This window comes from Silurus aristotelis (assembly GCF_946808225.1).
Source record: "Silurus aristotelis genome assembly, chromosome: 17".
Lineage (NCBI taxonomy): Eukaryota > Metazoa > Chordata > Actinopteri > Siluriformes > Siluridae > Silurus > Silurus aristotelis.
This window is the reverse complement of record NC_139590.1, coordinates 1,077,603-1,099,122: the sequence shown is the minus strand read 5'-3', so window position 1 is coordinate 1,099,122 and position 21,520 is coordinate 1,077,603. Positions and strand designations below refer to the sequence as shown.

At 39.5% G+C, this 21,520-nt stretch overlaps 1 protein-coding gene across 1 annotated transcript; it reads right to left on the bottom strand.

The window, feature by feature from the left end:
- Window positions 1-1,726: 1,726 nt before the first annotated feature.
- Window positions 1,727-17,234, bottom strand: ppp1caa (protein phosphatase 1, catalytic subunit, alpha isozyme a). Its single transcript, XM_083567053.1, has 8 exons — window positions 17,133-17,234; window positions 16,757-16,915; window positions 8,785-8,916; window positions 7,060-7,290; window positions 5,794-5,898; window positions 4,248-4,471; window positions 3,976-4,110; window positions 1,727-2,727 (listed from the first exon to the last, which is right to left on the bottom strand). Exons 2-8 carry the CDS (start codon window positions 16,809-16,811, stop codon window positions 2,614-2,616), a joined length of 996 nt encoding a protein of 331 aa, XP_083423179.1. The 5' UTR covers window positions 16,812-16,915; window positions 17,133-17,234; the 3' UTR covers window positions 1,727-2,613.
- Window positions 17,235-21,520: the final 4,286 nt, after the last annotated feature.

Here is a 21,520-nt window from a genome sequence, read left to right as displayed (position 1 = left end):
ATCACACCTCGAGGCAAATCGTTTCCTGGAGTAAATAATTCTCTGAGATAAATAAATCATTTTTCTGAGCAGCTAGCTATCTAAACATTTTGCATTTGTAATCAGATTAATGATAATGAATATAGCGCTATAACACAAACAGTTTGCTTTGTGGGTAGGAAGAGCTACGCTCAGGGGGCGGAGCTTAAGTGGTGTACAGCGCATTTCATTGGACGGGCACGAGATTAGTGCGGGATGAGTCACAGAAACAAGGTATTGTTTTTTTTCGGGAAGCGATGAGAGGCAAATGAAAATGTTTGGGAGGAAAAAAAACGTGAGGGTGAAATAAACGCTAAAAATTATGCTACTAAATGAGTGAAGGAATCGTTATCAGGAGGAATCGTCCAGACAATGCTGATGTGATTAAAGCAGTAAAATCACAAAGACACTCACAGAGAGTCGATACCGAGCCTCTCGACTTTAACACACCGGTGCATTTTATCAGCCGACAGTTTATTATTACAAATACGTGGCTACTGTAACAGATCATATATTACATTTTCCCTCGCTGTCCACTTTATTGCCATTCAAGCATTTATCTAATCAACTACTCATGTAGCAACATCACTGTATATAACATCATTCAGATGCAGGTCAAGTTCTTCACATCAAACATCAGAAACATCTGAAACTTTAACTGTGACATAGATTTGGTTGTTGACACCAGACGGGAAGTCTGTTCCCAAATAACAGTCTGTAGAGGTGAAATCAGAAAAGTATACAAAAAAAAAAAGAAAGCATGAAACACAGTCAAAAACAGTCGATGGTTGGTGAAATAAACCGGCTTGTGATTAAGTAAAGCGTACATTGTTGACGTCCACGGTGAGCAGAAAAGCATCTCAGCACAGGATTTCATTTTTAAAATGCGGTGAAAAAATGCGGAATTCAGAAAATGTAAATCCGGTCATTCCTTTTAAACCCATTTGTTTTCATTATACTTTTAGAACACAACTGTGCATTCATCCAATCAGCTTTTCTCTAGAACATATTTCGACCGCCTGTAAAGGAAGTGGGTGGGGCCAAAGCGCTTTACACAAAACGCAAGCTACTAGCACTAAACTGTTTTTTGTGTCTAGTTGTGGGTTAGTGCAGCTTGTTTTGTTTCCACTGTGTGTGTTCATTTGAAAGATCCGAGTCAGAATAGACTTATTTACCCATATTCCTGACAGATTTCCCAATTCCATAAATTAATGTAATTAAATTTGATTTAGCTGCTCAATAAGATCCATTTTAGTGTTTGGAACTAAGACAGGAATTTTAAACCATAAACCCAAGAACAATTAATCGTCTTACATTTTAGAAAGAGCCATTTAGGAGGCTCACAAGAATCGACTCTTTGTAGTGAGTCGACTCCAACGAAGTGACTCCGTAAAAAAGGATCCGAAATTCCCATTCACTCATTTGTAGGTTTTAAACTGTTAGTCAGAATGGCCAGCAGGAGGCGCTGTGATCCAGAAAGCGGCTCTGACAGATATTACTTATAAAAAATAAAAAAAACGAGTTAGATGAATTAATGTTTAATTGAATTAATTAAATTATTTTACCAATTAAACGATAAGTTTATATATAAGAACATAAACATTACAAGCTAATTTAACACATGGCTGGTATTTCTGTCATCTGTACAAACGATTGCTTTCTTTTGTCTTTTTCTTTTTTTGAGAAACACACTGACACCGGAGCGGGATTGTTTTTTAAATAAACAGTTCTCTTTATTGATAATTGATTCTCAAAAAAGAGACTACCAAAAAAAGACCAAAGAACACAAAATAAGCATGAAAATAAGCACTTTGAAAGCTTTTCTTCATGATTCTACAAATCATCAAATAACAGAAAAAAGGAAAGGGGAAAAACAGAAAGAAAAAACATGTAAAAAAAAAACCAAAAAAAACAACATGATTGTTTCTCAAATGCGTCTAAATGGAAATTCTGCACCTGTGACGAGTTTTTTTTTTTTTTCTCTCCCTCTTACGTTGCACATCCGCATCGCCGCCTTCCTGTGCGTCATAATATTCATCATCATCATCAATTCTCCCAGAGTAGGGGGCTTTGTGTGTGTGTGTGTGTGTGTGTGTGTGTGTGTGTGTGTGTGAGTATTACAGTTTATAAATCAGACTGGCTCTGAAACAGGAAGTGCAGCGACAGCAGCGATGTGATTTAAAATAAAAAAAAAAAAAAAAAAAAAAAAAAAGGAAATAAAAATAAACAGTACGAGGCCAAGGCCTGGAAAAGTCTCTTCAGAGAGAAGGAAGGACAAAGAAAAGTGGAATAAAACCTCACGCTTACTCACAAACACTCGCACTGCGTCAATGAGAAGTGAAAAAAGGGTGGGAGAGAGAGAGAGAGAGAGAGAGAGAGAGAGAGAGAGAAAGGATAACCCTGGGTACTCTGTGTGTGTTTGGAGAGAGAGAGAGAGAGAGAGAGAGAGGCAGTAAGGGGGGAGATGGAGATGGGGAGAGAGAGATGGGGTATTATTTTTAGGCTGGTGGGGGAGGGGGGGGGGTGAGAGGGTGGATGGAGGAAGAGAGGGAAGAAAAGAAACAGGGATAGGGGGAGGGTCCAGCATAGCGAGTGCTATTTCTTGGCTTTCCCCCCCTTGGCTGAGTTGCGAGGCGGAGTGACCGGACGCCCTGAGCCCACGCCTCCTCCTCCATACGAGTACAGCTTCTTATCAGCCGGCTTCAGGATCTGAGGGGGGGTGGGATCAAAGAGAGAAAGAAGTGAGTGATGTTATATTTAAAAAAAAAAATTATTCAACCGGTCTCTCATCATGAGGATAATACATTTGCATTCATCTCTTTTCCTTTTGTCCACACGTCTCCGTCTCCCTCTTTCAACCTGTCCACCAATCTCTCCGTTTTTACCTGTATTTACATTTTTGCCTGTCTCCTCGTCTTTGTCCATATCTCGCTTTCTCTCCCTCTCTGATATACATATACACACACACACACATATATATATCTATCTGCTTTTTCCACACGTCTGTCTCTTTCTACCAGCACGTGTGTATATCCACCTTCTGGGGTGTAACGGAACACGTATCTGTACCGAGCCGTTTGGCTGCAGGGCTTCTGTGGAGTTACAGTCTGAGTTCCCTCATGAAGAGAAGTTTGTTTAGTCTCCACCTGTGGCTCCTCGATGCGTATTGGAAACACGTTTCATCTTTTCACGAGTTTTGTGATGTGAAAACTTTCACGTTTTATTTCCGGCTTTAAATAATTTTTTGTAAAAGGAGAAAATCCTGACAATTCCACATGTCCAGAGTGAATGAATGAAGGATGGAAGTAATGAACTCATTTATTAATAAATACATTAAATAAATGAATGAATAAATAAATAAATAAATAAATAAATAAATAAATAAATAAATAAATAAATAAATAAATATCTTGTGTGAAGACATTTGTTAAATTATGCTGAAATAAGTAGAGCAGTGAAGGAGCACATATCTTCAAAAGATTAAATATTAAACACACACACACACACTTTAACAAATGTAAACCATTTAATTACATTTTTTCATTGATTTAATTTGAGTTAATTTAAATCACTATAATAAAGTGTGTTAAAGTGTGAATCATTACACCCCTAATATAATATCATTTCCAGTGTCCAAGTGTCCCACTGTCCTTCCACCAGTCTCTCTTTGTGTCTTTCCTTTCACGCTATTGTTCTATTATCCTCTTTTTCTTCCTCTCTATTTTTTTGGATGAACTCATTCTACCTCTTTTGGTCAATGTGTGTGTCTCTCCCTCTCTCTCTCTCTCTTTAGGTATGAGTCTCTGTGTGCATACGTCTTTTCATCTTTATCTCTCTCTCCTCCTTGAAGTCTAAGTACTGTCTTTGTCTTCACTTGTCTATTGTCTCTCCATCCAACTCTATTCACACCAAATTGTGTGTGTGTGTGTGTGTGTGTGTGTGTGTGTGTGTGTCCACCTGGAAGGAGCACATGAGTGTCTCGTCCACGCTCATCATGGCCCCGGCGTTGTCGAACTCTCCACAGTAGTTCGGAGCGGAGAACAAAGTGACCAACTGCCTCTTGGCGAAGAACTCGTATCCGTCCTCCACCACCTGCAGCGTGCGGAGAGAGGGAGTTAATAGAGATTCAAAGGAAAAGTGACTTTAGAGGGGAAAAAACAAGGTACAGTGGTGTGTACTAAAACCTCACACACACACACACACACACACACACACACACACACACACACCTGATGCGCCCTGCATATGAGGTCCATGTCGTGTTTGTGAAGGAATTTGGCCACCACGTCTGCGCCGAAGGTGAAGGAGACGCCGCGGTCGTTCTCCCCCCATCCCATCACGTCTTTATCTGGGTCAGCCCACAGCAGGTCACACAGCAGGCCCTGATCCGGCACGTCTGTGGGACGCATCACACGCCGAACCTGCTCCATAGACTGCAGGTCCGGAGAAAGACCTGAGGAGGAGACACAGGACAGGTCACATGACACGTCTCAATCTGGCCCAAGTAGCAGCCAGGTGCAGCTAATGAGATGTCCTGGATTAACTGATCATCAGTGTGACCACCTCCCATAAAAATCCAAGTTTTAGCAGTTTGCTGGTCTGGAGCATTCAGGTGTGTGTTGTTGCTCATCAGGGGAAGGGTTATAAGGGGTTATAAGGCCATTTTCAAACTAAATTCAATTATTCTACAGATGAGATTGAGCAATGCTGAGAGACATCTCACATCTTAGATTCTTCATTGCTCAGCTAGCATGGTAAAAGTGAAAGCTCATGTCAGTATAATTAGTAAAAGACTGAAGGTGTGGTCTGTTTAGAAAGGTTGCCAGAAGAAAGCCAATTCTCTCTAAAAGAACATGGCAGCACGGCTTAATTTTGCAAAGTTGCATCTGAACAAACCACAAGACTTGTGGAACGATGTTCTTTGGAAATTTGGAATGGCCTGATTGGCGAAGAAAAAAAAAAAACAACACAGATCATATCAGCACAATCACCTCCAGCCAACTGTCAACACGGTGGTGGAGTGAGGATATGGGTTTGTTCTGCAGCCACATAAGGGTCTATGAAAGCCAGATAAGGGTCTGGACAACTAGTTATTAAGTCGACCATAAACAACTCCATAGTGAAGTATTCTAGAGTCAGATGTGAGTCCATCTGTCTAACAGCTAAAGTTTAGCTGAAATGGAAACCAGTCAAAGTCCAGACCTGGACCTGGCTGAAACGCTGTGGCAGAACCTTAAAAGAGTGGACATGGTAAATGGTGTTCATCTGAGGTGGTATTCTAAGTTCAGATTTGTATGTCCTGATACATAAAACTAAAGAAATCAAAGAGGGGGAAATTTTCTTTATCCCCACAAGAGACACACACACACACACATACACGTCCCAGAGTGATTCTGTGCGAGCGTTTGACCAATCTGTGCTTTGCACTATTTTTAGCTCCACCCACACGCCTCTGCTCAACACGGTGCTGGAGCAAACGCTGAGGATTATGGGTATTTTGTGAGGCTGCTGATGTATATATACAGTGCAGGATATTCTTTAATTCATTCGGAGAAATGAGCTGTGATGAGACAACGGGGAAAAAGCTTTTCTTTATCAGTGAATAAATTCAACATGGAGGCGTCTATAGAGAAGCTGACGAGATCTACTGATGAGATGAGAAACGAGGGTGTGTGAGAGAGAGAGAGAGAGAGAGAGAGAGAGAGAGAGAGTGATAAAAAGGGTGTGTGAGAGAGAGAGAGAGAGAGAGAGAGAGAGAGAAAGACACACACACACCTCCATGGCAACAGAAAATCTTCTCGTCTACGATGGCAGCCACGGGTAAGCAGTTGAAGCAGTCTGTGAACGTCTTCCACAGTTTGATGTTATACCTTCTCTTACCTGAAGACAGACAGATGGACACAATAATATAGCATCATATTAATAATTACAACAAATCCTGCTTTATCTCACAGTTTTTCCAAACGATTAAAATATGAAGTAACAAAACTGCACCATGATAAAACACGTAGTGGAAGTGACGTGAGGTTTTTTTTTCAGGCAGGAAGACAGACAGGAAATAGCACCAAATATAATTAATAAAATAAAAACTAAATATAAAAAAAAGAGAGAAAATGTAGAAAAGAAAACAGTGAGGAAATGAAAATAAGAAAAAGAAAATATAGTAATAATGAAAAATACAGAAATGTAAATAAAGAGCTGGGCGGGTTTTTTTTTAATTACAATTTCCAATTCATTACAATTTCTGTTTTAAGACTGAATTTTTTTCTCAAATCGAGAGATCGCTTTTTAAATTTTTTTTTTTTTAATAAAAACGTCGGCACATGCATCCAGAAACATTGCCATTGCACCGGCGGCAGGATAATTAAGAAACGATATCGTCTGAGCTCATGATGTGCGCCCGATTACCCGCTTACGTGTGAGAGCATTACATAAATGAACGCAATGTAAAAAAAAAAAAACAGTGTAGAACATCTCGGAGACGGCCGGCTCTTCACATCAGGACGACCTAAAAAGAACGGTAGTAACGTTTCCTCTGTAGTTTGGAAATGGTTTGGATTTCAGAGGTCAGACGCCGAACAAACTTTTGTAAAATGCAAAATAAGTCAATTAAAACCGAATAAACCACTAATTTATTCCAGCATTCGCAACAAAGACACTGAGCTGAAAGAAGTTCAAAAGTAGTTCAAATGTTTTGCTTGATTGATTTTTTTTTAAGTTGACTGAGAATGTTTACATTTCACAATATTTGCTTTTATATTTAATTTAAATCTATTGCAAATCTATTTAACTAGAGAACTTGTTTTACATTTATTTACAGCATGAAGACCACTTTATTTACGGCGTTCCCACTAAAGATAACATTCCATAACCAGGCGGCTTTTCAAATTACTAAAGTCAACTACAACATGACTGAAGCGCACGCACACACACACACACACACACACACACACACACACACACACACACACACAAAACCGCAATCGAGACTTAGTTAAACATTTGGGGGGGGAAAAGAAAACATTTATTCACTTCACTTACACTCATCGTAGAAGCCATAGATGCGGTTTATGGAGGCACACTCATGGTTGCCCCTCAACAGGAAGAAGTTCTCTGGGTATTTAACCTTGTAGGCCAGCAGGAGGCAGATGGTTTCCAGAGACTGCTTCCCTCGGTCCACATAGTCGCCTAGGAACAGGTAGTTGCTCTCGGGAGGAAAACCACCGTACTCGAAGAGCCGCAGCAGGTCGTAGTACTGACCGTGAACGTCACCTGAGCGCACAGGTACAGCTTTAGAACATGAACTGAAGATGAAGATTAAAGATCTGACATGGTTTAACACGGTGGATGCTCCTAGGCGTACAGATATTTTGGGAATTGTGAGAGACGAATCATGTCAATCACAGCAACACAAGACAATTGCAGGCACCTCTGATTATATAATCAATTAAACGAATAAGAAGTACGTTTTATATTAAAGATCAATACTGAATATACACAAGAAAATAAGACACGTCTCATGAAGAACGTCATGTTTCATTTTTAGAAAAAAGAAATCTTTATTGCTGAAATTGTATATAATAATATCTGAAAACTAAACCCATTTAGTGCATTTAATGAACATTAAACTAAAATTAAATACAAATATAAAAATCTATCTCAGTAGCTTTAAAAAGGTAAACGCACTGTACTGTGTTTTCTTTATGTTTCAGTTTGAAATGAATCCAAGCTTTGGAAACTTTGTCGCGTTCTTTGACCTAAATCTCCTCGCCTCTCGCGGTTTTCTCTCCGTTACTCCATTTTTCATTCTGCAGCATCTTCTGTGTTGTATGGAAGCCTGTTTTCTCCACATTAAAAAAAAAAAAAAAAAAAAAAAAAAAGTTTGCCCAATTCCTACTTATTCCGCGTAAACATTTGTGGTGGATCCACCGGTCACCCTGTTGAACGAGGCTCCTCTGCTCCATCTGTCTTATTCCATCTCCTGCAGAGCTGATTGTAGGACAGAGGTCTCTCCAGGGATCAGATTCTATTGATTGTAGCCCATTTCATTATCAGTGTGTAAAACGTTCTGGCACTACAGCTTTTCGGACGCTTTTCGGACGTCAGAATTGCGAGAGAGAAAAACAGGAAGTCAGATTTAGACAAACTTAGTTTTTTAAGTGGTGGAATCGGGCTTCCATAGTGTTTACCTGTTCAGAGCAGAGCTAGTGGTGATAATGGAGGGATAATGGAGCGTGGGGAAACAGTACTGCATGGGGAGTTAAATGGACTAAAAGAAGCATTGAGACAAATAACCTCCTCAGTGCATTTTTTTATAGGAATTACTTGAGAAATAGTTTGAAGCACATTTTTGAGGGAGGTGGTAGCTTAGTGGTTGAACTCTGGATCTAAGAAACCAATCTGTGTGTTAAAAATCACTACTTTACCCGACCACAGATTTACGTGAAAGTCTGAATGCACATCATAAAGACTACAAAAGATCTTGCAGCTGTTTTTCCCGAATGGATTCCAGATCCATGGCGTAACAAGAGCGCGTTCTGACAAACTCGAGAACGGAGAGATATTACAGCTGTGTGTTTTTTTCCATTGCCTGTGCTGTTCTCCCGGTCCTGACCTGCAGTGTGTTTATAATTAGGCAGTGCTGTTACCAACGCCAGAGAGAAACGCTGCAGGGTTTATTATGGGATTGGGTGTGCTGTAAAAGCTCAGCATGTTTACTCGTCCCAGAGCCGGCTGAGAAAACCCAGCGCTCTTCCTTTCACTCACCGCAGATCTTCAGAGGCGCCTCGAGCTCCAGCAGGATGGGCTGGCTCAGGAAGATTTCACGCGATTTGAGGCAGAGGCCGCGGATCTCGTTCTCGGTCAGCTGGACGTTCTTGCCTGGCCTTGAGCCCTTAACTGCACAAGGAGGGAGAGAGAGAGAGAGATAATTACAAGATGAATTATTAGGCACAATTAACTGATCCAGAAGATCAGGATGAGTAGCTGAACACCACCCACACTTTAATCCAGTTCTATAGCAGAGTCACGTTCACACAGACTTACACTTTATAATCAAATTACAAATGTGTGCGGTCTTTAAAAAGGCGTTTTCTTTTAGTGTGTATAGAATCAGCCTCCAGTGTCAAAGTTTTGTTTCACAGAACATGCAACAGATAATAAAAAAAAATGTAGTAAATAAACACAAAGTGAGACACTTGCAGGAGAACTTGCTGTGGTTTGTGAGGAACACCACTGTTAGAGATGCTGCTATGGGAAAATAATCAGTTTTATAGCTTATGTACTATATTTCTGGAATTATTTCATGTAGATGATAAAATTAAAGAAAACTGGTTAAAAAAAGACATCATTGTACATGAAGGATTTAAATTCAGAATCATGTAAAAAAGAATAATAATAACGTTTAATTCTGCACGTTTCACTTATAGTATATTGAGATGCTTTCAGATGCTTAACTTGAAGAGGAGCTTGTAGGAAAGTTGGAATGTTATGGTCATGTGACCCAAAACAAACATGTAACAAGGGGGGTGTGTGTGTGTGTGTGTGTGTGTGTGTGTGTGCGTGTGCATGCAGCACTTGTGGGATTTTTGTTTGTATTAATACACTGTATGCACAAAACTTTGTGGACACCTGACCATAAAATCTGTATATGCTGCTTTTTCAACACCCTATGGAAAGCAGATCATGGAGCAGGCTTTGTGCACGTGGACATCGTCATGCTGGAACAGGTTTGTGTCTCCAAGTTCAAGCGAGGGGAAAATCTAATGCTACCTGCAACTTTGTGGGTAGAAAAGCCAAGTGTCCAAATACCTCTGACCATGTAGTGTATTATACTACTTTAACAACTAAAAAAATAAATAATGATTATATAATAAATCACGATCATAATATATATAATATATCTAGCAATAGATCTCTTTAGCAGCATCTGAGCAGGCTAAGCGTGGACACACAAATTGACATGTTTCGTGTATTGCAGTACAATACCGTGATCTGATATGTCCGTTAAAATCACGCCACACCTAACCGTTAACGTCAGATCACGCTTTCATATCTGATCTTCAGACGTCACCGAGGTGGTCATGAGAACAGGAAACGGACGTGTTCTCATGTAACTGATCATAAATTAATCAGCATTAGTGTGTTAATATAAAGCTGAAAACTAACTGACGCTTCCCGACCAATCAGAGTGCAGGATTCCACAGCGCAGCTCTGAGGATGGGGCGAAGTTTAATAAACAAAAACAACTCATTTCCTTTGAATTAAACATTGCAATGCTGTGCTTTACTAAAAGATTAGTTAATTGTGCTGATCTGAAAATTTTATATATATACACGTATGCAACAGGTCTGTTTCTCTCTGATCACACACACACACACAAACACACAAGCTCTTTACACAAATCAATAATTCACAACGGCACAATTAAACAAGGCCGAATGACTAACCGAGTCCTGCATTTACTTTGCAAAAACGCGCACATGCACAAACAAACACACAAGCGAACTCATCCACTCAGTTTCACACACACACACACACACCAGATGTGAAGGCAGGAAGTCTGTCCAAACAGAGCGTCAGTTCACACAATGCAGATCTACAGCTCAGGATTCCGAGCGAATTTTTCAGGGGCCGATGCGGCAAAACGGCGTCTGATCCCTTTGCAAGGGGGTAAAAAAAAAAATCAGAACCCCGAAATAGAACACTGTGTGTGTGTGTGTGTGTGTGTGTGTGCGCGCGCGCGCGTGTCAGCTACAGGTTAACCCAGCCAGCTGCCTACTCCACTCATCCTCCTGTGATGTATGCGGTGAGCTGCTGTGAATCAGAGTCGAGCGCTTTGGGGTTTAAACGCAAATCCTCACGAGGCGAGAATAGGAGCTGTAACGTGACTCAGAGCTCCGCACTGTTATGCAAGACGCGGCATAGAGGAAGCTAAATCATAGCATACACACACACACACACACACACACACACAAGGACAACCGTACCATTATTATCAAACCCCTGTTTTATTCCTCTTACACCTCAGCAACTGACTGATTCATGGCGGTTACTGCGGAACCTCATTCTGGAGCTGGACACAATAAAAACTCTGACGCTGCAGTACCTGAGCACATTCCACACTACAATCTTTTGTACTTAACTAGAAAAACAAAGTTTTAAGGAAAATCCAGAACATTCGTTCAGTACTGGTTCAAATTCATGAATATCTTAGAAAGCTTTACTGAAACTGGAGACTCCTTCCACAGACAAACAAACAAACAAACAAATAAATAAATAAAAAACAGCCCCGCCTCTCACACACCCACTTCCTGTCCGTTGCCTGGTACGGCTTCTCGCTGTGCTAATCCGGGTTTAAGGGCAGCATTACACCAGCGTTGGTCAAAAACTTCGCCCTTCTTAAACTCAGAGCCCCTTTAATACATTCGACTTAAACAAAAATTAGTTTTTTGATGATTTGGAATAACTTTAGATTTTCGTATCAAATCCATGTTAAAATTCACATGAAGTAATATTTATAAAAAGTGTTTGGTATGTGTTGGGTTATAAACCAGGAATTAACTTCATTATTTAAAGTGGGGTAAAAATTAATACAAATAAATGTATAAATTATTGATGGTGGGTTGAGGCTCTGGGTTACTGATCAAAAGATCAGGGGTTGAAGCACCAGTATCACCAAGCTGCCACTCTTGGGGCCCTTAAGCAAGACCCTCAACCCTCTGTGTTTCAGGGATGCTGTATCATGGCGGACTCTGCGTTTTGACTCCAGCTTACTAACATCACTGGGATATGCAAAGAAATTATTTCACTCTACTGTAAAAACATGACCAAAAAAAAGCCCCTTTTGACACGTTATCCCCTTTTATTTCTTGTTGGTCAGTTGAGAGTAATTTAATATTTGCATCATTAGACATCAGTCAGAGATCAAACTCCGTTCAATAGACAAACACACACACACACACACACACACACACACAGTTTTAAATGGCTTGCGGTTCTTTGAAAGATGTGAAATCAGATCAGGTGTGACTTAGGAAATATCTCCAAACCTGAAGTCTTTGAGTGTGATGTGTGTGTGTGTGTGTGTGTGTGTGTGTGTGTGTGTGTGTGTGAGAGAGAGAGAGAGATACGAAGCCATAGCAGCAGCTCACCAACAGGGAAAAAGGGTCAGATTACATAAGGGGATATAAATACTGCTGTTATCAGACTTGTTTATTTTCTGCTCTGTCGACACACACTGCGCTTACAATACTGTAACACAGTCTCTCACACACACACACACACACACACACTAATAACGAGCATCTGAAACACGAACGATGTGTCTGGTGTAAAAGGGTAAAAACTGGCTTGTCGGTTCCGCGGCTGTAACAAACGCCATAATGGATTAGTGATGGGGAGAAAAGAGGAAGTGCATGTCTCAGGGCTCAGTGCTCGCAGGACTGAAATGCTCACACTGCTCCAATTCACAGGCACAAGAAGTTCACAAGTCTTTAGACGAGAGGGCGTTCTGTACAGGTGTGGAGATGCACCTGACTGGCTAAACCCAGATTAATGCTAAGAATGATTGGTAAAAACTCACACACTTCACTCTCCGGTGTTCTGGATTGTTTGTAAGATTTATAATCACACTCTTGATGTCACCCAAATGAGGATGAGGTTCCCCTTTTGAGTCTGGTTCCTGTCAAGGTTTCTTCCTCATACCATCTAAGGAAGTTTTTTTCTTGCCAGTCGCTCGCTCCGGCTCGCTCATCAGGAATAAACACAAGTAATTTATATCATTTTGTTTTGTTTTATAAAAACATTCTGTGAAAAGCGCAGTAGAAAAACTCGTCGCCTCGTCGCTAATCTGATCAAAGAATCAAGCTGCTTTGAAGCTGAAAGTAAAGCGAACATGTAAAGATATTTAAAATGAACACTATGTCTATTTAAACACCAGAGATACCACAGGAACATCCCACAGCATGTTGTTGTACCCGTGATCAGCTCGATAGAAGAACAGACTGATTCACATTTCCGTCAGGATTTTTAACTCTGTTCACACTCGTGAAAGTCAAATAATTCGTCTCCTTTGATCTCGACTTATATCTGGGTCGGCACGATGAGTTCTCTAAGGGGGCGGGGTTTATTGTTGTATTATCTGTAATGTGATAAAGTATATTGAGATTTTGTCGAGTCACCCTGTTCAGGAAGATTCTCGAGCGATAGACCCGAGATTATAGAGAATAACTACGTGTTCACGAAGTCACGTGTCCTGATCCCGAGGTACGGAAAACAGGGAGTAAAAGTGTGCTGGAGCTCCTTTCCTTAACAAGACTTTCTGTAATGTTTGCCATTCAGGGAAGGAGTTGCCAGTGTGAGTAAAGCGATCGATTACTAAACTACTCAAGTATTCAATTGATTAATCGGAAAAGAAGCACATTATCCTTCATTAAAGAGCGATACTAACAGAGAGAGAAAAGAAGACAGGTCTCATACAAGTCATTTGTTTTCTTTTTAGAAAAAGTAACTTATTGCATGCAATTGTAATTTATTCCATAGGTGCTTATGTACATGTGATTTTTTTCCCTGTTTTGATTTCTTAGTAAGGATTTTCAAACAAACTTCTTTCATGGTGGTCATTATGGGGCATTTGTTTGTAGTATTTTGAGGAAAATAATTGATAAAATGTGTAAAAAGTGAAGCTCTGTGAAGACACTCTGAAGCATTTTTGTGTTTCAGCGCTAGAACTACGCTTTGGACAATTTCTAACTGCAGTGTGATAACCGTGTATGTTATGGGATGAGAGAAGTGAAGGTATAACCATAGCACTGCATTTGTGGGGTTTTTAATTAATAAAAAAAATCAATAATTGGAGACACAATGATTTCCAGCATCAGAAATAATCATTTGGGTAAAGATCGATATCCAGATATCCGTTTGTGTACAGCATGTCTGGTTTCCGTCACGGAATATTCACAGGGCAGGACGGATCTCTCGCTCCGTGGAAAGAAAACAGACGAGTGTGACGAGCTCCCGCTTGTTAAACCTACCACCATATTTCAATTTATTTCTTAAATCCTTTCTGTCAAAAGGAAACTGCAGGCTGATATCATGACATCACACAGAAAACACTCCACCGTGACAATCTGAAAGAAAGAAAAAACCCAGATGGAAAAGTGATGACACTCGGCAGAGTGTGTTGTGTTTATTCAAAGCTTCAAACGCGTTTACAAATCGCCTTCTTTCGATTAGTCGATCGCCAGCAAATAACCGTGAATGTGACAAGCCACGCCCACTAGCTCGTTACGTGCAGGGTGTACGTGCACACGACGCCCCGAGATATCGCCGTGAGTGTCGGCTTTACATAACCACGCTCTCGTTTGTGCAAGTGTTTTAGTTTAACGCTTGGGGGGGGGGGGGGGGGGAGACGATGTTTTCTTAGTGTCTGAAGAAAGAAGTTAACAATTACAAAAACAAATATATCTTCTGTTGAAGAAGAAGAAAGGAGAATGAGATCATTTTGTTTATGGATTTGGCAAATTTAAAGCGGTTTCAGGCAGATAGCTTTCATTTCCATCCTGCATTGAAACACAAGTCGTATTTCCTAAAAAAAATTATAATAAAAAATAAATAAAAAACAAGGGCAGCACACAACATGCACGAGTGTCTGGGGTCCCTGGAAGCCCCCCAGTGTGATCATTCTTATTTACATCTTAGTTAAAGTAAAAAGGTTTTTTTTCCTCGAGTCTCTGGTGGTCTGACAGTTTTATTACAGAAGCATGTGATAGAAATAAAGACGTCAGACTAACGCATCTCTCAGTGTTGAAACTCAACGTGAATCGGAGACGTGTCAAATACATAAAAGAATCACGGAATCGGAAATCGGGTGGTTTGGAAGTGGAGTTCAAGTGTACAGCCTGGAGTGTGTGCTGTAACACACATGAGCCGCTAACCAGGAAGTGGCGGACAGCTAACGCTGGGGATTCTTTAACATTTTATGCCCGGTTCAAGAATATCTCCTGAACGTAGAAAATCCTGACAATTCCACATGTCGAGCGAGTGAACGAATGAAGAAGAAAGAAAGGAATAAATGCATTTGTTCAAGTCTGCTGAAATAAGTAGAACAGTTAAGTAGATCATATCTTTAGAAAAGTAAATATTAAATGTAACACACACACACGTATTATCCAAATGGGGTCTAACAAATGTAAACTACTTAATTACATGTTTTATTTAATTGTTTTGTGCCAATTTAATTGATTACTCAATTTAATAAATATAATAAGTGTGTTGTATTCATTTAATTTATTCTTTTATTTTTACAAAACATTTGACATATTTAACAAAGCAGTCATTTGATGTCACAGTTTTAAAAATGTAAACTGCTCTAATCTTGATCACAAATAATCAATAATAATGAACTGCACTATTAATAAAACGACTGTATGTGTTGTATTTTTTCCCCCAGCCGTAGTGAAAGTCAGTCGAGCTGCGAGTTAAAGGGCGACTGGTGAATCGTGTGTGAGGTCACACCGCTACAGACTACTGCAGTCTCTCCACTAAACCAATCCAAACTGGGCTCGGGAATAAAAGTCCGTACGTCCCGGATATCAGGGATCTCTGTCTCCGGGTCACGGCAACTCGATCCACACTCTACATGATTATTTCAAATATCGTGGGTTTGCATCAGAGAATTACTGCACACGTCTGACGCAACCGCAATCTGGTTTCCATTCGAAATAATACACACGTTTTTATTTATATTAAACAAAGCAATTTAAGAGACCATTTTATTTATGGTTAGATATTTCATTTCATCTTTTCCATCCGATAATGCTAAACTGGGAGCTAAAGCACTGAGAAAAAACCTGCTCATGTACACACACACACACACACACACTATAGTCAAAAGTATCGGGACACCCGACTTCCCCACGCAAGCGGTAGGACAAAAAGAGGTCTTCGTTTGAACTAGGAGACCCAAACCTGTTCCAGCATGACAATGCCCCTGTGCACAAAGCAATCGATTCGTGAAGATCTTGCTTTCCATGGGTTGGAAGATGTGGAAGATCTGCTATTTTAGAGCTCTGAACCCAAATGAACATGAGTGAGTGTGAACGCTGACTGCACCCCAGGCCTCCTTACGTTACCTACATCAGAATCTGGCTTTGAGAACACATTTGTGACTGAACGAATCTCCTCGAAATCTAGTGGAACATCTTCTCAGAGGAGTGGAGCTCATTAGATGGACATGGGGATGGACATGGGGATATGCTCGGGAGTCGATAAACTTTTGGATATATACTGATATCAGTTAACCAACAAAAAGAGAAAAAACAAGTGCAAAATACAGAGATTTTATCAAGATTTTTTTTTATAGATTTGGTGCTGATTTGTTCATCATCGCTGCATCGCCAATTTCCCTGCATAATGAGACATTTTACCTTTTTATATAAATAAAAACATACTTTCATCTTTTTTCCCAACCAATTAAATAAAAATGTTGTGTAAAGGATGTAAAAATGTTTTAATTCTAATCAGGAAGTGGATGTTCCTCCATCCTCCATCCTCCAGCACACACACACACACACACACACACACAATGGCCTGATTTCAGGCGGAAACCTCCATTAAACCTCTTTATCACAGGACTAGACGGAGAACATGGTGTACGGTGGTGTTATAAATATACAATATTAAAGGTGTGATCGGGATTAGAGAAGAGAGAAGAGAGAAGAGGATAAATGTCTCTCACCTTCCAGGAGACGCTGTATTATGGAGTCGATGTTTAATTTGTCCGGTTCCGCCATTTTACTTCAAGCACGTCAGGGTTTTTTTCAGTCACGGAGAATCGTCCGGATCCAAAATTATTATAATAATAAGGCCCCAAGAAAAAAAATAAATCGGGCAAAATCTTTATTATAAAAAAAAAAAAAAAAAAAAAAAAAAAAAATTTAAATATACCGAAATATCGTTGGTTTTTTGGTTAGCCGCTAGCTTAGCTTAGCTTGACTAGCTGCTTACATTTAGCTTAGCTACACCGCGTTAGCTTATTAAATACCCGTATTAGAAGAGTTAAACCGGAAAAAGGTTTATATAATACAAAAATACTCGATATAACTAATAACTACCTCCTTAAATTATTCTGACCGTCTTGACCCTTTTTATTGTATTTCACCGGAACGGTCCCTCTGCCCCTTCGGTCCTCCACTAGCACTTTAAAAAAAAGAGGACCGTGCGAGCTAAAGGGAGGCGGGGTTACAGTGCGCTCGTGCAACTCTACTCGGCAGCGGATTGGTCCTTTGGTCAGGTTTGAACCGAGGTTCTTTGCGCTGATTGGTCCCTTTGTACGTCAGCTTAACGCAACGCAACGCTCCGGTTGTAGGAGTGTGACGTCAGCGCGCGGACAGAAATAGTGCAAAATGGATCATCGGGGCGTGTGTCGATTCACTTATTATTCACTTCAAATGAATCGAATCTTTAACTCACTGACTGTGTGTGTGTGTGTGTGTGTGTGTGTGTGTGTGTGTGTGTGTGTGTGCGTGTGTGTATACAGTAGAGATTCAGTAAAATGTGACTCCAGTAAAAGTAAAAGTGTTTCCTTTAAACTTTCACTTGAGTAAAAGTACAAAAGTTTTTACCTTCAAATGTACTTCAGTATCCAAAGTAGTGATTTATTATAACTCTAATGTTCTATGATCATTTTAATCACAAGATTCTTTACTTAATCAACTCAGTTTATGTGAAAAGACTCGAATGTGACTCTCAGCACACTGATCTATTAATAGAATGATATTAATGACTCAAACACTGATTGATATCTAATAAATTACCATGAGCCCAAAACCTTATTTTGAATGAAAATAAGGCCTCGGTGTTGTGGTAAGTTAGAGTCAGGAGTTTCTTCCGTCATTTATTCCTCTCAAAATGTCCATCCATCAACCTCTAGGCTAATTTTTTGTGTTTGCTAAACACCTCTATACCAAGCATCACACTCATTCTAATTAAAACTGACTCACAAGTCTAAAGTACCTCATTGGAGTAATGGCATGTTTTTTCAGTTGGAAACATAAAGATAGTCAGACTTTAGCAGAGGATGGTTTTGATCCACCAACCTCTGGATCCAGCACACTTCCACAACACCACTCTACTCAAAGACCACCACAGATGAGACTCAAACCCACAATCTCTGGATTAGGAGGCCAGTGCCTTATCCAATAGGCCACGGGTGCAGACGCTAGAACTTTAGACCTAGGTCACTGGTGTTCTGCCAGTTTGCTCTTAGTCAATTATTGCTGTATAATTTGCAGTTAAAAGAATTCGGAAGAAATTTAATTATATTCTACAGCAAATAAAGTACTGGACAGTTTAAGGTATGAAGAAATGATCAAGTCACATATAGCAGAGTGGCATAAGCATGAATTAAACTCAAAAGCCTTAAAACCAACCCTTACACTCCATCTCACTATAAAGTTCCTCACAAGTATGTCAATGGATAAACAACTAAGAAACAAAGGAACACTTGTACAGTACAGTAAAAGTGTGAATCCTGTCTGGTTTCTTGTAATCAATTTAAATCAAATATGCAGTCAAATAAACACATTTGTGCTGCTGAAATTCACAGAAGGAAGTAAAACTTTCAGCATTTTACAGTCGCTGTGATCCAAACCATAGTTTATATAAAGAAATCCTGAAAGTGTGCAGCATCATACTGAGAACACGACTAAACATTTTGATGATCGTGTTTGTGAACAATGACAAAAGGACTTTTCATTCTGATGGGAATGAGATGTTCATTGACACAAACACATTTAAGAGATTGAAGATTTTGAGAAAAGTTCGAGCTTTTCCAGGAAATCTAGTTTATTGTGCTGTTTGTACAAATTGTTTTGAGAATGCACTTACTGGTTTGCAAATATTTAGGATGATTCGAGAAATGCTTCAAAGCAGCTGAGAAAAACTGTGATGAACTTTAGAACATAATTTTTCTTGTGCAGAGGAAAATGTGAGTACAGAGTCAACAGCTCTGTTAGTGCTACTACAACTACTGTATAAATCCATGTTATGGCAAGAAACACTCAATCAATGATCCTCCTTCTTCTTAAAATACGTGTTCACCACTGCCATTTTCATCCTTTTAGCAAAATCTACCACCATCTGTCCTTCCACATTCCTCTCCTTAAAACCATACCTACCATCACCTCCTCATCACCTCTGTTCCCTTCACCTACATGCCCATTAAAGTCTGCCCCAATCACCAATCTTTCATTCCTACACCTTCTACCACTTCATCTAATTCACTCCAGAATCTTTCCTTCTCCTCCATCTCACAGCCCACTTGTGGAGCATAGGCACTGATGACATTTATCATCATCCCTTCAACTTCCACCTTCACGATCATCACCCTATCAGAAACTCTCTTCACCTCCACTACACTCTTACTGTACTCTTCCTTCAGAATCCCCCCTACACAATTTCTCTTTCCATCCACACCATAATAAAACAGTTTACGCTCGATGTCCTTCATAACACAAACCTCCATATTTATCCTGCCTTGAGAACTGCACTAAGAGTCACCTGACTTGTGTAACACTAATGGCAAAAAAAACCCTTTACAGTCAGATCAGATAGTCTTTTTTTTAGCATTTAGTCTTCTTCTTCTTCTTCTTCTTCTTCTTCTTCTTCTTCTTCTTCTTCTTCTTCTGCCGGCTTCTCCCATTAGGGGGCGCCACAACGGATCATACGTCTCCATAGCCCCCCCACCCGTCCTCTACATCTGACTCTTTCAAACCAACTACCTCATGTCTTCCCTCACCACATCCATAGCATTAACTCTATATTGCTTGAATTTTTAGTTTTAACCAGATTGTGATTTAGCAACTCCAAGGCCCTCTAGCAGGCATCCAATAACATCAGCATTTACACATCCTTTGGATGGTCAGAGAGCATTAATAGTCAGAGCTGATAAACTACACAAAGCAAACTACACAATCTTAAATATATTCCTGGGGATTTAATATTTTTTATTTTTTTTTATTTTACGGTGGTTGACAAGGACCAAAGACATTTACAAGAAAAGCTGGACGTCGTGAGTTCAAAACCGTTGTTACGCTTTTTCATGAACCGTTTATACTTTAGCGTTTTTTTTCTTTCCTGTAGTATTTGCACAAAAACACACACAATTTGCCTGAATTTCAAATCCCCAGGAAAACCGTACTTCACTGAACAAATGGACAAAATTACAAGGAAAACTCTGGGTGAGGTGACGAGGTGAATATCGATGCTTCTGCTAGCGATGATGTGGGGGAAGGTGCAGTTGTGGCTCCAGTGAAAGGAGACGTGTTAAATTGTGTTCATTTGTTTCTTGCTTTAGTGATAACATTCATTCTCACTGTATGAGATTCCGGCATGTGATGCAGCGCTCTGTTCTACTGCGGTACTCTCTAATATTGATGGTTTCTGTAGACGTGGGATCATAATGATGGGATTAAGAGGTGGACTGATTCAAGTCAGACACCACTGAAGGTCTGGGTAATGATGAAAAAATGTATTGTGACGGTTTGTTTTTAACATAGAAAAAGAACAGTCAGGTTAACAGGCATTGTAAATGCTGTAAACGTCGCCCTCTTGTGGTTCGACTTGGCCATAACACTAGGATTAAATAATTAAAAAGGATAAAAAATGTTTACGTTATTAACATGTTTTTTATAAATTAGAAAGAGCATTAATTGCTTATTGTTTATTGTTTGCTTTTGATCACCATCACTGTAACCCGCAAACATTGTTTATCTGTAATAAATGTACATTCGGTGGAACCCAGATGAGGATGAGGTTCCCTCTTGAGTCTGGTTCCTCTCAAGGTTTCTTCCTTCTGCATCTTAGGGAGTTTTTCCTTCACCACAGTCTCCATGGGCTTCTTCATCAGGGACAAACTTACACTTATAAAGAACATCTTTATTTTTATCACCACATGATCTGTGTAAAGCTGCTCTGAGACCATGTTCATTATTAAAATCACAATACAAATAAACATGTAATGAATTGAATTATTATTTAATTGCAAAATAGGATTTTACAAAAAGTAAAGGACATTGTTATTAAAAAGTAGTTTATATTACATTCAAACATAAAGATGTTCGTTTATTATCATTATATAACAAAAATACAAATATCAAATATGAAAAGGTTGTTAAATATAAATATTTTAATCCATTCATATATATATATATAACTTTTATATATTTTTAATAAAACACGTTTCTGTGGCCTGTTGGCATATAATAAAGTCTGCTTTTAACACAAATAAAACGAGGCAATGGGGTAAAAACTTTTGCTTTTCTGTTTCCTGGGCAGTTCTTTTCCCAGGATGTTGTTGTTAATGGAAATGAGCCCCAAAGTGTTAAAATCATCTCATATTTTATAATAAAATATATCGGAATGATCGAATACGGAAAATATCAGTCAGGATGTATAGTATAGAGAACCCAGCCATTAGGGGGGCACAAGCCAGTGCACTCTT